Source organism: Artemia franciscana, chromosome 10 (assembly GCF_032884065.1).
Source record: "Artemia franciscana chromosome 10, ASM3288406v1, whole genome shotgun sequence".
Taxonomy (NCBI): Eukaryota; Metazoa; Arthropoda; class Branchiopoda; order Anostraca; family Artemiidae; genus Artemia; species Artemia franciscana.
This window is the reverse complement of record NC_088872.1, coordinates 42,274,167-42,291,880: the sequence shown is the minus strand read 5'-3', so window position 1 is coordinate 42,291,880 and position 17,714 is coordinate 42,274,167. Positions and strand designations below refer to the sequence as shown.

General features: G+C 35.7%; 1 protein-coding gene across 3 annotated transcripts in view; it reads left to right on the top strand.

Moving 5' to 3' along the window:
* Window positions 1-698: 698 nt before the first annotated feature.
* LOC136032209 (chymotrypsinogen B-like) overlaps window positions 699-17,714 on the top strand; it is a 58,594-nt gene continuing 41,578 nt past the window's right edge. The window contains exons 1-4 of one of the 3 annotated variants that reach the window (XM_065712417.1): window positions 7,479-7,493; window positions 7,570-7,708; window positions 8,334-8,551; window positions 14,441-14,547. In XM_065712417.1, the coding sequence (XP_065568489.1) occupies window positions 8,447-8,551; window positions 14,441-14,547 (212 nt within the window). In that variant the 5' untranslated portion in view covers window positions 7,479-7,493; window positions 7,570-7,708; window positions 8,334-8,446. Of the gene's footprint in view, window positions 963-7,438; window positions 7,494-7,569; window positions 7,709-8,333; window positions 8,552-14,440; window positions 14,548-17,714 lie in introns of those variants that run through there. The other 2 variants (XM_065712415.1, XM_065712416.1) reach the window with 2 other exon arrangements.

Below are 17,714 nucleotides of genomic sequence, written 5' to 3'. Positions count from 1 at the left end.
TGATTTTCATTAAGGTTCTATGACTTTTAAAGGGTCTTCCCCCTTTTTTCGAAAATAAGGCAAATTTGCTCAAGCTCGTAACTTTTGATGGGTAGCCTAGGACTAAAATTGATGAAACTTATATATTTTTATAATCAGCATAGAATCAGATTCTTTTGATGAATCCATTAATATTTTTCAGAGTTTCAGTTACTATTGAGCCGGGTCGCTCCTTGCTTACAGTTCATTACCACGAACTTTTTGACAGAATGGAATACACAAGCTATATGCGAAAGCAGTGTCTTCTTTCGGGGGACCCTAAATTTAGGGTGAACGGCAAAATTTATATAGAAACGCAAAATACGGGTGGATTAAATGAAAAATATAAAAAATGAGGACAATTGTAAAATCTTGGGACATGTGGGTAGGACAAACTATTCTTTTTAACTTAACATATTCGTACAGATCTAGGTGAAACTACATCAGGTCCAAAGCAGGGTGAAACTACAGGTCCAAGCAGGGTGGAGGGGGCAATCCCTGCCTCCTCTATCTAATCTACAGCTGTATACTGAATAATGTTGTCCATAAATAGCTGTAGTATGCGTATACTATTTACCAAAACTGTTAATTAATACAATGAGTCAAGCGGGTAGCGTATATATTTGGAGAAGACCTCCAAAACTGGACTGTTTTACATCACAGCTAGTTTCCCTTTCAACGGATGTTGACAGTCCAAAATAGTTTCTTTAGTCCGGGTTGTTACGTATCAAGGTAGTTCCGTCGTCTTTCCGACAGGAACCATAATTTACAATGTGATATGAAAATGTGGTGTAATATATATTTATTCTTTATATATTTTAATTGTTGTGTTAATGGATTTAAGTTTCCAGACGAAAAAAGGAGTCAAGAAACGATCGGCGAGTTGTTATCTGGAGGATTTAGATTTCCGAATCTTGAAGAAGAGGCGAAATCTCCTGGATCTGGTAAGTTGAACTGCCTAGAATCATATAAACATTAATAGGCCTATAGATTTCAGAAGTACTGTAAGCCTCCAAATAGGCCTATACTATAGAGAATGGTAAATGTTTAGTTTTGTCGCAAGTGCTCTAAATTGGAAAGTATGCTGCGAAGCCGCATAGTTTCCAGTTTAGAGCACTTAGAAATGCCAATTCTTGAAGCGAATCTATTTCTGGTTGACCCTCCTCCTCCATGCTGCGAAGCCGCATAGTTTCCAGTTTAGAACACTTTCTTGAAATTCTTGAATTCTTGAATTCTTGAAGCGAATCCATTTCTGGTCGACCCTCCTCCTACACGGGGCAAACTAAAAAAGCGTAAAGTGGGCTTGCTTACAGATAACATTACCTATAGAGCAAAGGGTCAATGTTCCTATTACCTGAACAACCGTTTAGGGTCGTGAAACTATTGTTAATAGATGCATTTTGACTTTTGGAACATCTTTTCTCTCTTGCAAAACTACTGCAAACTTACCGTTATGGAGTTATTATATATTTGCACATTAGGGTGGGGAGGGGGGTAAAGCATAGCATATATTAAATGCATCAATGGTTAGTTTATGTATTTAATATATGTTATGCTTTACCCCCACCCCCCTAATGTGCAAATATATAGCCCAAATTTGTTTCTAAACTATTACAGATTCACGATTTCAAATATCCGATCAACGAAAAACAGAAATGATTGCAATTCCATATGTGTAAATACAAGAATATTTGGGCCGGAATAACTCCATAACGGTGAGTTTGCAGTAGTTTTGCAAGAGAGAAAATATGTTCCAAAAGTCAAAATGCATTTAATAACAATAATTTCATGACCCTAAACAATTGTTCAGGTAATAGGAACATTGACCGTTTTGAGTTTTTTTTCTTCTTGGTAAAATTCTAGTTAATTGACTTCTTGCTATCTCAGAAAGGGTTTTGGTTAGGAAAATGAAACTTTCAGGGATGAATCTACAGAATAAAGTATGTCCCTAGAAGGTATTTTGAAGCAACTACCTCCACTCCTTCTCCCTCTAAAGGACCCTGACCTTTGATGACCTTTACAAATATGTGTGTTATAAAAGTGAAACCTTGCAAAATAGATCTTCTGTTTAATTCAAGTACAATAAAATTGTTTTCAGCTTCATAACTTTGCTCAATTCCATTTTATAAGGTTTTAAAGATATGCAAATACATTTCCTAAATTTTGAAAAAAAAAACATTGATATGGCTCAAAATTCTACTCAAATAACAGGAATTGCATTTTAGAGCTAAAGGCAGAGAAAAAGCAACTAGTAACTGAAAATTAAGGTAAAATGTTGTTTTGTCAAAATTTTAATAGGTAGGCTATAGACCTGTCATGTAGGCAAATTTCAGGGCCCTCTAGAGGGAGAAGGAGTGGAGGTGGGTACTTTAAAATACCTTCCCGGGACATACTTTAGCCTGTAGACCCATCCCTGAAGGTTTCATTTTCCTAACCTAAACCCTTTCCGAGACAGCAAGAAGTCAATTTACTAGAATTTTACCTTCTTCTTTTTTTTAGTTTTATCACTCTTTGTTGAATAAATATAGAATACAGATCTCGCCCCGCTGCCCGCGGGGCTCATGGACCAATCATGGACCATGGCCCAATACCAATCCAGGGCTATCCTAAATATGGAAGAGCCTGCCTTCCACTCAGTCTTTACGACACTTTTTATCGGTGAATTTTGTTTTGCCTTTCCAAGCCAATATATCTTTGGTTTAGAACTTTTTTCAAGCCAAAATATTTTCATTGCTATCGGTATTTAATCAGAGTTTAATAAACATAAGGCTAAACTACTTGTTCTACGATCAAAACAGAAATACTTACAAATAGCAGTGTCGTTTCTGGTCCATATTTCTTCCTTAAAAACATCATAATGTGCCCAAAAAACATAAACTATTATATAAATCGACCGAGGTTTTGTCCAAATAAACCCAAGATATACTTCTTGAACAGCTTTTTAATGTCTTATTGTGTATGATATTTACATTGCAATAAAATGAATTATTTACGGATTTGATTTAATTTTCCATCTACCATTCCATAATTACTAATTTATCGTCATTTCAATTGGTAAATAAATATATGATTGTTGTGAAAACGTCTGATTGAAACGATGAATGACAACCGTCTTTTTACCTTTTATTCTTAACCACCTTACTATGAATCAGAAAATATCCTGAAGAAAACTATTCTTTAGTCTCCAATGAAAAACGAAACCTCATGATGCTTGATTAAGGTTATTTAACGATTTTTTTAACCTTAGCTGAAGTAGGCCACGGGAAACGGTCTACAGACTATAAACAGAAGAGAAACAATGACGAAACTGAACTATCAGTAGGAAGTTTCTGTCATATTTTCTAGCTCACGCGTGACAGTTTACGTCTTGGCAGAATCCCTAGATTTGTCAGATGAAACCTTACAAAACTGTACAGTTGACAAAAAGCGTGTAGAAGTTCCAATATGCTTCTGATTCTATTCACAGACAGTTGGAAATGAATGACTTCTAATGATATACTTAAAATTAATGTTTGAGGGGCCCCACACTACGTGTGTGATATTACCGAAGGGTGGATTTCGGAGAAAAAAAGTATTTAAGCTCAACTTTCTTTAAGCATTTCTCGAGAAGCCCTTGAAGCTTTATTGAATCTTATTCTTCTGAGTTTCATTTACGTATCACAGCATTGAAGCTGGACATTTATGTCGTTGTCTTGACTGCTAGACAGACTGCTACTGTTCTTTGTAACTTAAGACAGTCAGGAACCTTAGAAATAAATGCAGGCTCGACTGATGGCTAAGTGTAGGAGGTGATATTATCTTTTAATGGAATTCGTTGTCCTCCGAGAGGGTCATAAACCATCCAGGTTCTAAAATGAAGTATCGTAGATGGTTTAGGGTCACTGCTCTGTCTTAAGCTCCTTTTTTCATCCATGACCCGGAAAGTGAAATCCTGCTTGCACGGACTCGCAGTACCTTCAGGGTGGAGCTTTTATGAGTTTGCCAGAAATATAACTAGAAATGGCGCTGCAGGGTGATCTTGAGGAGTGGCACCCCTCGAGGAAATTATAGCCTGATAAACGACACATTATTGCAATGAATTCTGGCCAATGGATTGTTTTTGGTAGAAAAGCCTCTTTCTAGCTAAGTTGTCTAATATTGGCTGCCTCTTCATTGTACTGTAATATTTGTAAGCATGAATATATAATAAATTGGAGGCAATAGGTTTGAGATTGATTGTGCAGGACGTCAACTCTTGAAGATATTAAATAAAAAAAAAACAAGTTTTTTCACTGAAAGTATGGAGCGACATTAAAACTTAAAACGAACAGAAATTACTCCGTATTTGAAAGGGACCGTTCCCTCCTCAACACTCCACCTTTACGCTTAAGTTAGACTCTTTTTCTCAACTCTACATTTTACCCATAATACACCCATTTTACCCATTTTACATAACAGCAAAAAAACTTTAGCGTAAAGAGCGGTACGTTGAGGAGGGAACTATTTTCTAAACTAAGGCAAATTTTCTCAGGGCCTTAACTTTTGATGGGTAAGACTAAACTTGATGAAACTTATATATTTAAAGTCAACATTAAAATGCGATTCTTTTGATGTAACTATTGATATAAAAATTCCGTTTTTTAGAGTTTCGGTTACTATTGAGCCGGGCCGCACCTTACTACAGTTCGTTACCACGAACTGTTTGAGAAGAGTATTGCCAAGTGTAGAAAATCATGTAATGACCAAGGTCGGCCCAGGATTGCATACGTTAAAAAATCAAATGGTCAATCTGGACTTGTCCCACTTAAAGGTAAAGATGGGGTTTCATTAATTGACAGAGAAAATTACAAGAAATAATAAACAAAAGAATAGAAAGTTTGAGACAATTTTAGATGTAGAGGAAGATTTATTTAGCGAGAAAAGAGTTAGATGTAACACTGAAAATTTTAAAAATGATAATGCCTCAGATGCTGATAATGTGGCAAATGGGTTTTCGAAACATGGTGGTTTTGAAGCAAGACATAAATTACTGAAATTGTGAGTTTCATTTGAAAGAGGGGAAGTACCTAGCAATTTTAGGAGACTTTAATTAAACTCCTTTATAATAAAGGTAAGATTGAGTATGGTAATTATAGAAGTATTAGCTTGGTTTCTGTAGGAAGTAATTTACTTAGTATGATGATGCTTTTTAGATTTAAAGATTTTCTAGATAAAGTTTTATAAGAAGAACAGTATGGTTTAGGAAGGAGAGAGGATGCATTGACCAAATTTCCACTCTTAGATTAATGATTGAGAAGTTCCTGACCCATTAGTCCCCTTAAAAATCTGTTCTATAAATTATGAACAATAACAATAGTTCATATCAATAAGAGTAACACGTAAGATATCGCAAGAACAATAAAACAGCAGAATAATGTCATATAGCAATAATTATAGCAAACACCCAGAACATCCATACTCACTTGCTTAGACTTATCTTCCGAAACCAAGTGCATATAGGGCAGCAATGGTTGACCCTCACGTCGAAAGATCCTGAGCCAGCTCATAGAGGGGTGATAGTAGAACTTTTGCCTCATCTTCAGGAAAACGACCAATCTATTTTGATTCATTGTCTTCCACTCCTCCTGAGGCCCGGAGGTGTCCAGAACCAAACGTCTTACGGAAGTTGTCCTTGTTTCAATTGAATCATGTAACCCCAGTAACTCCACCTTCTAAGTCGGACTTCACCGATTAGTTGAGGTTGCTTTGTGAGAAACCTGATCTAGTTATTAAGTACTCTATCATCACAACAAATCGCAAACATTCTTCGCAGACCATTTTCCTCAAATTCAAGTAACCTTTTCTCTACAGCTCTAGACAGGCTCCAGAATTTGCATCCATATGTCAATATGGAAATCACGGTGAACAGTTCACAGTTCCAACTTTAGATATTATTTGCTTGTTAGATCTCGAAACGCTATTTAATTGAGTGAATACTACACCTGCAAATACAATATGAAGGATAATCTTTCTATTGCAACTGCTGTTTTGAATAGGTGTACTACCGAGACAGTTCATTTCGCTAACTTCTACAATTTCTATTTCCATAAGTATAAAACCTACAACTAGCAGACTGATAACGCCATGATTAAATATACCAAGCCTGTCCTCAGGAGTTTGTCTGGGGGAGGGCCTGCAAATCGGTGGCCGTAAAATCGAAACACGCAAGAAAGAAGACGAATTACATAAATTATACAGACAGCTCCAGGGAAAGTCTAAAAACATTAAATACAGAAAAATATGCTCTCCCCTTGAAAAAAACTCCAATTTGCTTGTTAGCTTCTGTTTGGGGCACGGCAGTAGAAACAGAGTCTGAACCAGCTGGTGAATTCTGAAATAGAAGCTATAAAAAAACAAGAGTGGTTGGCGAGAAGAGGAGCACTCGCCGATGTTTTGGCCTTATAACAGCGCTCGTAATAAATCACAACTGCGCTAAGGGGGCTTACCGCTGTTATAAGTTTAGTGTATAGTATTAGGTGTGACTGAAATTAAAATTGTTATTTTGAACGCCAAAATGTGGTCGAAAATTATTAAGGGAAGGGGAGTAATTCAGGCCTTTATCCCTTCCACAATCTAGTTTCTTCTCATCCATCAATGGGATGATATCTTTTAGGATTTGTGGAGTTGATGACTTCTTTTCTGCCTTTTTTGTCTTTTCTCTATAATGGTTTCAAGTAATTTTATGGGGTAGAAAAGAAGTCATCAACTCCACAATTCCTAACAGATATTATCCAATTGATGGATAAAAAGACATTGTTCACTGTTCTACTCTACATTCCAAAATTGAGTGACAAACTGAAAAGGATCCTTAAAAAACATAAGCCTAATGTCACCTTTTAACATTCAAATAAAATACAGAGCTCTTTCAGCAGTGGCAAAGATAAAATCAGCCCCATTCTGGATAGTGGTGTTTATAGAATTCCCTGTTCCTGTGGCAGTTTTTATATTGAAAGAACCCAACAGCAACTAGAGGAGAGGTTATTAGAGCATAGATCCTCAATAGACAAGGCCATGAGGCTACGCCAAAGGCCTGTGATTTTTTATTCCGCCATGGCTCAAAATTTCTACGACAATCGACATTATCTCAGCTTATTTGACAGCACCTCCATTATTGCCCCCGTTAAAGGCCTCATGCAAGTTTTCAGGGAGGCAGTTGAGATAAAAAAGCACACACACCAAAAGGTAGCTCTCAATAGAGACACTGAAGATACTTCTCTAAGTCCCATCTATGGCAAAATTATTAATTCTGATCCTTTTCAAATGCATCCACAAATTTATGTTACACAATGAAATAAAATATCTAATAAAAATCTACCTGGAAAGCGATTAACTTTTAAGAGTGCTGTAAGTACGATGATATTGTGAAATTTCATTTAGACTTGTGTTTTTTATTCAGTTACCCTTTCACCGTTACTGAGAAAGGATCATCATATTTTAGTTTTGTGTTTTGCTTTAAGGTTTTATATATATATATATATATATATATATATATATATATATATATATATATATATATATATATATTTGTATCAGTTTATTCTGCATTGAGGACGGTCAAGCGGAGATCTTGTCCGGAACATTTGCATAATTTTCAATTTTTTCACTGGCTGTTTATTGTCCTCGTTATTCTTCTTTTCTTTGCGATTTTGTGTTTTGTGGAAAGGAATATTTTGTAAGTTTAAAACTTTCAAACTACTCGATCCTAGAAATCTTCTTATTCGAAATTGTGTTTCTTTTGCTATGGTTAATTGTTTCTTGTTTGATTCTTCTTCTTATTTTCTTTCTTTTCTTATTCTCTTCTTGTTCTCTTTCTTTTGAAGCTTGGAAAAACGAAAGTTTAGTAATTTTAAAACTTAAAAATTAGGACCAGTGCTTAAAGTCTCGCTATAAGAAATGTGATGCTTGGAATGCACTGAAAATACAATCATAAACCCTAAAAGGAATATATGTAAATATGTTTGAATATATATATAAATAATTATAAAAAAATCTTTGTACATAAACATTAGATATTAAATAAAGAATATCTATATATATAAAAAGGAGAATGTCAAAACAAATACAACAAAGGAATAGACAGTAAAAACCTAGGAATTGTTTGTAATGATAATTTAGCACTTGATTTTATCCATTCGTTTGAATTTTAGCTCTTTTTTTATTTAAGCTATTTTGTGTCTCTAAGGTAGTTTCCCTCATGATTATTTTTTTAAACTACGTATTTACAGTAATATAAATAATTTATTTAAAATTTATTTAATTATTTATTATTTAATCATTTACATGATTATTATTTACAGTAATATTTAAGACGTCTGGGAAAACAGAAGAATCGCGAATACCAACGTTTCAAGAAGAATGTGGAATAAGTCAATTCTACAGACAAAGACGACCTCGAGAAAAAGATGAAAACATGAGCGAGGGAGAATCAAATTCATTATACCATAATAGTGAGAAGAAAAAAACAGCAAGAATCGTAAACGGAAAAGAAAGCAAACGCGGAGCCTGGCCTTGGCAGGTATTTGCCACCGTTTAACTTTTACTTTTTACTACTTAGATTGTATCACTGACTAAATGATTAATAATTTTTGCCAAATTCAATGCTCGCATATGTTCACTGAGATATTTTTATTTGTTTTATCAAGCTAATTTTTCATAAAAACGAAAATATTATGCCCTTGAATTACTTGAACTGTAATATGATACGGAAGTTTGGCCTGCAGCAACGGGAAGTAGTGTTATGGGAGTGTTTCTAATAGGTAAAACTTTCCTAGGAGTTGGAAGGAAGACTTTCGGTTTCAATAGAAAATCTCCGTTGTCAAAACCTGTACTTTCGCATTGAATATTCTAACAGTTTGTTCACTCGGTCGTTTAGTTTGAACTGGAGTTAAATTGGACTGATGACATTGTAAAAGTAGGCCCTTGGTCTGTAGGCACAGGCAAAAAGCTCCGTGCTCAGTGGGATGCAAACCAGTTGTTATATATATCTTAAAATATAAAGCTGGAGGTTATTCAACTGGAGGTTGGAGGTTATTCAACATATCAGGAAATACAGCAGCAAACTTGCACCATTATAAGTGAGTAGATTGTGAGTAGAAACAGGGAAATTCCTCTTACGATTGCTTGGGAGTAACCCCTTTGAACGTTTCCTTAAGTAAATTTCGTATTATCGTCTCTTACTGTCGTTTTTTCACTTTTTGATTTTAAAAGTATTTTACTTTTTTTTATTTTCTATTACTTTTTTTAGTTTGAAAAGCAAAAATGTAAACCTTTGGTTACAGTTTATATTAAATCCCTCTTATTTTAAATCCCGAACAGATCTGGTGACATTGGGGGTGTGGGGGTGGTTGTGGGAAACCTGAAACTTGGAAAACAATTAGAATGGAGGGATCGGGATGAAACTTGGTGGGAAAAATAAGCACAAGTCCTAGACACATGATTGACATTACTGGAACGGATCCGCTCTCTTTGGGGTAGTTGGGGGGGGGGTTAATTCTGAAAAATTAGAAAAAATGAGGTATTTTTAACTTACGAACAGGTGATCGGATCTCAATGAAATTTCATATTTAGAAGGATATCGTGTCTCAGAGCTCTTATTTTAAATCCCGACCGGATCTGGTGACATTGGGGGGAGTTGGGAGGGAGAAACCTAAAACTTGGAAAACACTTAGAGTGGAGGGATCGGGATGAAACTTGGTGGGAAAAATAAGCACAAGTCCTAGATACATGATTGACATAACCGAAACGAATCCGCTCTCTTTGGGGTAGTTGGGGGGGGATGGTTAATCCTGAAAAATTAGAAAAAATGAGGTATTTTTGACTTACGAACGGGTGATCGGGTTCTCAAAGAAATTTGATATTTAGAAGGATATTGTGTCTCAGAGCTCTTATTTTAAATCCCGAACAGATCTGGTGACATTGGGGGGGGAGAGTTGGGAGGGGGAAACCTAAAACTTGGAAACACTTAGAGTGGAGGGATCGGGATGAAACTTGGTGGGGAAAATAATAACAAGTCCTAGATACATGATTGACATAACCGGAACGGATCCGCTCTTTTTGGGGTAGTTGGGGGGGGGGGTTAATTCTGAAAAATTAGAGAAAATGAGATATTTTTAACTTACGAACGGGTTATCGGATCTCAATGAAATTTGATATTTAGAAGGATATCGTGTCTCAGAGCTCTTATTTTAAATCGCGACTGGATCTGTTGACATGGGGGGAGTTGGGAGGGGGAAACCTAAAACTTTGAAAACACTTAGAGTGGAGGGATCGGGGTGAAACTTGGTGGTAAAATTAAGCACAAGTCTATGATTGACATAACCGGAACGGATCCACTCTTTTTTGGGTAGTTGGGGGGGGGGGTTAATTCTGAAAAATTCGAAAAAATGAGGTATTTTTAACTTACGAACGGGTGATCGGATCTCAATAAAATTTGATATTTAGAAGGATATCGTGTCTCAAAGCTCTTATTTTAAGTCCTGACCGGATCTGGTGACATTGGGGGGAGTTTGGGGTGGGGGAACCTAAAATCATGGAAAACGCTTAGATTGGAGGGATCGGGGTGAAACTTGGTGAGAAAAATAAGCAGAAGTCCTAGATACATGATTGACATAACTGGAATGGATCTGCTCTATTGGGGGGGGGGGTTAATGCTGAAAAATTAGAAAAAATTACGTATTTTTAACTTGCGAAGGAGTGATCGGATCTTCACGAAACTTCATTTAGAAGGACCTCGTGACTCAGATCTCTTATTTAAAATCTCAACCAGATCCAGCGTAATTGGGTGGGGGGGGGGGCAGTTGATGGGAACCGGAAATCTTAGAAAATACTTAAAGCGGTGAGATCAGGACGAAACTGGATGGGAAGAATAAAAACCTGTCTAAGACACGTGACTGACATAATCGGACTGGATCTGCTCTCTTTGGTGCAGTTGGGGGGGGGGGGGTAATTTTGAAAATTGAGGTATTTATAATTTACGAAGGGGTGACCAGATGTTAATGAAATTTGATTTTTAGAAGGGTCTTGCGCTTTAAAGCTCTAATTTTAAATTCCGACCAGATCCTGTGACATTGGGGGGGGGGGGGGGTTGGAGGGGGAAACCGGAATTCTTGGAATACGTGAAAATCAGAGTATTTCTATTTTATGAATATGTGATCGGATCTTAATGAAATTTGATATTTAGAAGGGATTCATGTCTCAGAATTCTTATTTCAATTCCCGACCAGATCTTTTGACATTGGGGGGAGTTGGAGGGGGAAATCTTGGAAAACACTTGGAGTGGAGGAATCGGGATGAAGCTTGGTGGATAGAATAAGCAAATATCCTTAATACGTGATTGACGGAACCGTACTGGATTCGTTCTCTTTGGGGGAGTTGGGGAGAGGGGTTCAGTGATTTGGCGAGTTCGGTGCTTGTGGACGTGCTAGGACGATGAAAATTGGTAGGCATGTCAGGGAGCTGCACAAATTGACTTGATAAAGTCGTTTTCCCAGATTCGACCATCTGGGGGGCTAAAGGGAGAGGAAAAATTAGAAAAAATTAGAAAAAATTAGGTATTTAAAACATACGAGTGGGTGATCGGATCTTAATGAATTTTGATATTTAGAAGGACATCGTGACTCAGAGCTCTTATTTTAAATCCTGACCGGCATTAAGCCTCTTATTTTCCTTTTAAATCAATCTATTGATTAATAGAATTTTGCTACAGCTCATACCATATGATCTCTTGGCTCTTAGCTTTTCTTGCCTCGTCACAAGTGCCATATGAGCTCTTAGTTCTTGTTACTGATAGGGATAAGTAGCGTATTAGATCCCTCTTCTTTAAGTATGCGAAATATATTTTAGGCTTACCACCTTAGACACGTAACACTAGAATTTTAGCTAAGTATAATTTGTGTGACCCTTTAATGATTGTAATGAGACGAAAGCACCGGTTTGCTTCATCACCAGATCATAAGCATAATCTTTTTCAATCTATTAGCCAGCGTCTTTGAATGTATTGTTTATTTATATTTATTTATTTTCTGTTTAAATTGTTTTCTGTTTCCTTTGTGTGTCTTTCGTTTGTGTGCTTTTTCCTTTTTCCTTTTAATATCTTTTCATACTCCATTGTGTGACCTTTCATGTCTATTTGTAATGGGCAATAAAATTATTTATTTTATTTTGTAATTCTTGTCCTGTATGTTCATTTCCATGGAAATATCCCCCCGAGTATTGAGAATTAAAACCTTGGATTAAAAATGAATGACCCTCATATTCTATTTCAAATAATAATGGAAAGATTCCGACTAACATGATTAGTTTCTCAACAACTTGCAATTTATGGTCCTAAAAGCTTTTAATTCAGAGTAACAGATGTGATTTTCAACGGCTCAGTAAAAATATTTCAACGCAACCATTGAACAGTTGTGACGCATAAATTTGCAAAAAAAACGGAGAAAATTTTTCTGTTACACAAAAACAGCCTTTTTTGCGCGAAATCACATCAGTGAGCACCAAGGGCTAGAGACAGTGCTTAAAGAATTATAAAATAGAAAGCCCAAGGGTATTGATAGTGTCGTAAATGAGTCTTTGAAATGTGGTGGTTATGAAATTCATAGATAAATTACTGAAGAATAGGATTTTTGAAAAAAGGGAAGTACCTAGTGATTTTAGGATAAATTTAATTAAATCCTGTTAAAGGCAATACTAGTGAGTAAAGACTGAAGTCTGTATGAAACTAATTACTTAAGATAAAATTACTTATTCGACCAAGAGATACTGTAAACAAAGTTTTAAGAGAAAAACAGTGTGGATTTAGGAAGGGGAAAGAATGCATAGCCAAATTGTCACCCTTAGATTGATAATTGCGAAGGATCATAAGTGCCTCTTTAGTCTTCAGTTTTATAGGCTATGAACCGAAAACTCATTGAGCTGATAAAAATGCTTTAGTTAAGTCCATATTTCTTATAGTATGTCGAATAAGTATATTAAAGTGACTAGGGGCACAAGAATATAATTGCTGCGGTTAAGGTAGAAAGTAAGGTTAATAGCTGCCTGGGTACAGAATCGGGAGTTAAGCAGGGTTTTGTCATATTCCCATTTATATGAATTACTTTGATAAGCTTTGTCTTAAGAAATATAGAAAAGACTATGGGACAACATGTGATCAAATTACGAATGTCCTATCTAAAAACGTGAGAATGAGTGAATTTTCGGAGACTTCGAGAGTTCAAGTGCTATAATAGGCTGGAAAATTGATTTCAAGGAGATTAAATCTTTTAGATTAAGAATAAATAAGGGTAAAGATGTCAGGTAGCAAGATAGAGTGGATAGCTTCATTTACCTGGTTAATATTAGTAGTCAAGGTGGTGGATTCAGTGAAGATGTAAAAAGTAGAATAGCCATGGCGCAGGGTGCTTTTTTCAGTTGAAGAAGAGTAGAAGATCAGAAGATCAGTTGGAAGAGTGGAAGGAGAGTTAGAAGAGTAGAGTAGAAGAAGTAAAAGAGTAGAACCTCAGAAGATAAGTTAGACGAGTAGAAGAAGAGTTGGAAGAGTAGAGTAGAAGAAGTAGAAGAGTTGGAAGAGTAGAGTAGAAGATCAGAAGATAAGTTAGAAGAGTTGGAAGAGTAGAGTAGAAGAAGTAGAAGAGTAGAAGATTAGTCTGCGAACTGTGACATGAATATCGGAATTCGTGGTAAATGCCAGTAGTCAAGTCTGAATCAGAAACGTGAGTGCTTTCGAAGGCGGATTAAAATAGGTTGAATATTCTCCAGAGGGATTGTCTAATGGTATGCTTAGGTACTAGTCCGGCTGATCGTATATAAACAATAACCTGTTCGAAAAGTATGATTTGGTTCTAGTGCTGTAAGAAAAAGAATTTTTATAGTTAACGCAAATTTTCGGGTGAAGGATCATGGGTTGCTAAATATTGTGCTTTTCAGTAATCCATCTGGCACCAAACGAAAAGCAAATCGTCTCTGAATGTCACAAAAAGATGCCAAAAGATGATGTCACAAAGAAGGATATTAAAAAAATAGAAACTTCATGGAAGGTGTCAAGAGTGAAGTTTTTATGAGGGATGAAGAGGGAGCCTGGGCAAATGTGGTTTAAATCTCAGCCTGGAGGGAGCCTGGGCAAATCTCAGGTGGTTTAGTTCTGAAAGGTGTAGTTAGCAGTAGCAGTAGCAGTTAATGAAATACTTAAACTTGTTTTGAAAGAACCGATAGACTCTTCAGACATTTTAAACCATTATACGTTACGAATCTGAATTTAATAGCTAATTATTGGAAGATGAACAGTCTCGCTAATGATAAAACAACCTGATTTCCAAACTTGTTTTAAAAGCCAATTAGTTTTCATATAGTGTTTATTTTCTTTTTTTCTTTATATAAGAATATAAAATGCTTAACTGATTTTTTTTTACAGGTATCAATACATCTGAATCATCCTAAATGGGGACCAATTGGACACTGGTGTGGAGGAATCTTGATTCATCCAAGATGGGTTCTCACAGCTGCACATTGTATATCGAAGTAAATGAATTTCTATTTCTTACTTGGTAGATTATCGCGAAATTTTGGATCGGTTTAGATTTAAAAGAATAGAACAGAAGACCACGTTTTGAACTGAGCCATTTAAAAAACGCCACAAATTTAAAAAGCGAGACATTGGGACATTGTTTATCAACCTTGTTGGCCTCTGTAGTTTCTGGTATTAGATTTTATTTCAGCTTAAAAGTTTATATTCGGTGCTTCTGAGTATATTTTTCTGAATGCATACCAAAAGATATTAAAGTCTGGAACATATTATACAATTTTGTTTGAATGACCCCCCTCTTTATGCTTAAGTTTCACAGTGTTATGCTCAAATCGTCGATGAGTCAGTACGATGGTAGAATTTAACGATGGGCTTTTTCAACATTTTAAATGAAAAATTTATTGTTTAAAGCAATCACACATGGATAAGATCTTGTGTTTTTAGATTTAAAGGAACAGAACAAAAGACCACGTTTTAAACTGAGCCATTTAAAAAACGCCACAAATTTAAAAAGCGAGACATTGGGACATTGTTGATCAACCTTGTTGGCCTCTTTAGTTTGTGGTATTAGATTTTATTTCAGCTTAAAAGTTTATATTCGGTGCTTCTGAGTATATTTTTCTGGATGCATACCAAAAGATATTAAAGTCTGGAATATATTATACAATCTTTTTTGAATGAAGTAAAAAGTAACCTTAAAACTTAAACAAGCAGAAATCACCCCTTATGTGAGGGAGGGAATATCTCCCCTCTCTTTATGCTTAAGTTTCACAGTGTTATCCTCAAATCGTCGATGAGTCAGTACGATGGTAGAATTTAACGATGGGCTTTTTCAACATTTTAAATGAAAATTTTATTGTTTAAAGCAATCACACATGGATAAAATCTTGTATTTTTTAGATTTTTTAAAAAATACTTTTTTATCCCATTTGAATTGCCTTGGTCTTGCAGTTGTTCTTAAAGCATTGGAGAAAAAATGTCAAACTTTAGCATAAATAGCTGAGGGCTAAGGAGGGGATGACCCCACCGTATACAGAATAATTTTTATTGGTTTAAGTTTTAATGTCGAGGACACATAAAAACGCCCTCAAGAATTTTCAGAATTGTTGCTCGATAATATTTTGGAAGTGTTCTGGGCAAAATGCTAAAAATCAGTATTTTGTTTTGCTGTTCTGTTTATTTCTTTTTCAGACCAATTGAAGCAGATACGGCTGTATTAGAGCTCGTGATTGTCTTTTGAACAATACATATTATCTTGTCTAGATCTTTAAATGGTTTATTCTCCCTGCGCTCGCATATGGGTCAGAAAACCCTCTCGCAAGCAATTCCACTGAATAATCCTCAGATCGCGCGTTCAGCCTCCACAAACCCTATCCCAAAGTACCAGACTCATCACTTCAGTTCATGTTCTCTCCTACACTCAAATCTACAACTCCGTTCCAGAACACCCAAGTTTGACCTGCCAAAAAAGCACTCAGTCTAATTCCAGCCTGGTATCATCTATGAAGTATTTCCACTTGGAATCATTTGCCTGATTCAGTTGAATCTTTCAAATTATTTCCCTCTTCCGAGTTAATACCTATCATCTCATCAGAAACCGATTTTTTATCGTTTTTTTTTCTCTCCTCTTTGTAGCGTATAAAGTATTTCCTTTTTTAGTGTTCTAACCTTTTTTTTCCTTTATTAATTTGTAAAATTAAAAAATTTGGCTCGTTCAAGCTTTGGTTTTGTAGCTTATTGTCTAACACCAATAAACGAATGAATGAATGAGTCCTCTTTCAATAACCTATGACTATGGGCTGCGGTTGATCAGTTGCGTGACAATCCTTTTCTGAAAAATACTCGAGAACGCCGTTAGGGGGCGAAAGGACAAGGCCTCGCCCCTTTGAAACAAGCAGACATAAAATATGTATATAAATAAGAAAACGAAAAACTTTCCGATTTAAGCCTTGTTAAAAATTAAGGCTCCTGGTAGCATTCCCCCTCCTGGGAAATGTCCTGGTGGGACTCCTATACCTATATCCCTTATACCTGTACACTTTTTGTGCCGGTAAATATATGCGTTACCTTATATGTTAGACAGAACAGATTACTCTGCATTAAGAGGGGTTACGACCCCATGGCGCCTATATTACAGACTTATTCAAAAAATTCCAAACCTCTTTCTATATTTAGCCAATTTCCCATGGAGAGCTAGAGAATTTTAGCATATAAACGAATTTTTGGGGCTTTAGGCAAAGATACCCCCCCTTACACAAGATACACGGGTCAGCAGCCATAATTGCTGACATGCAATTAAAAACCACTGTGTACAGTTTTATCAAGCTTTAAATGAACCAATCTAGTTATAATCTTTCCACTCCTTGCTTACAGTTTGTTTATACGAATTGTTTAAAACGTTAAACCACGAGAATCAAAAAGTTCGTGGTAACGAACTGTAAGTGAGTAGCGACTCGGCTCAGTAGTAAGTAAAACTAAAAAAAGATTGAATTTTTATATCAATAGATGCATCAAAAGAATCAGCTTACTATACTGATTCCAAATGTATAAGATTCATCAAGTTTAGTTTAACCCATCAAAAGCTACGGGTCTGATAAATTTTGCCTGATTTTTTAAATAGGGAAAAACAACACCTTAAATTCTATAAATCTTGATGAAAATTACACCATCAGATTTGGCGTATCCGAGAACCCTTCTGTAGAAGTTTCAAGCCCCTATACAAAAATGTGGAATTTGGCTATTTTTGCCCTAGACAGATCATGTATACGTGTTTTTTTTCTGTTTTTTTTTTCCATGGCTGATCGTATTGAAATAATGATCCTGGAAGATCAGAAAAGGGTGTATTTGAACAAAAATTAAAGTTCTAGTGCCCTTTTTAAGTGACAAAAAGAATGGAGGGAAACTGGCTCCTCCCCCACGCCCATTTATCTCCCAAACTTTCTGATCAAATTTTTGAGATAGACATTTTATTTAGTATAGTTGAAAGATCAAATAACTATGTCGTTCAAAAAATTGAATTTTTATATCAATAGATGCATCAAAAGAATCAGCTTACTATGCTGATTCCAAATGTATAAGATTCATCAAGTTTAGTTTAACCCATCATAAGCTACGAGTCTGATAAATTTTGCCTGATTTTTGAAATAGGGAAAAACAACACCTT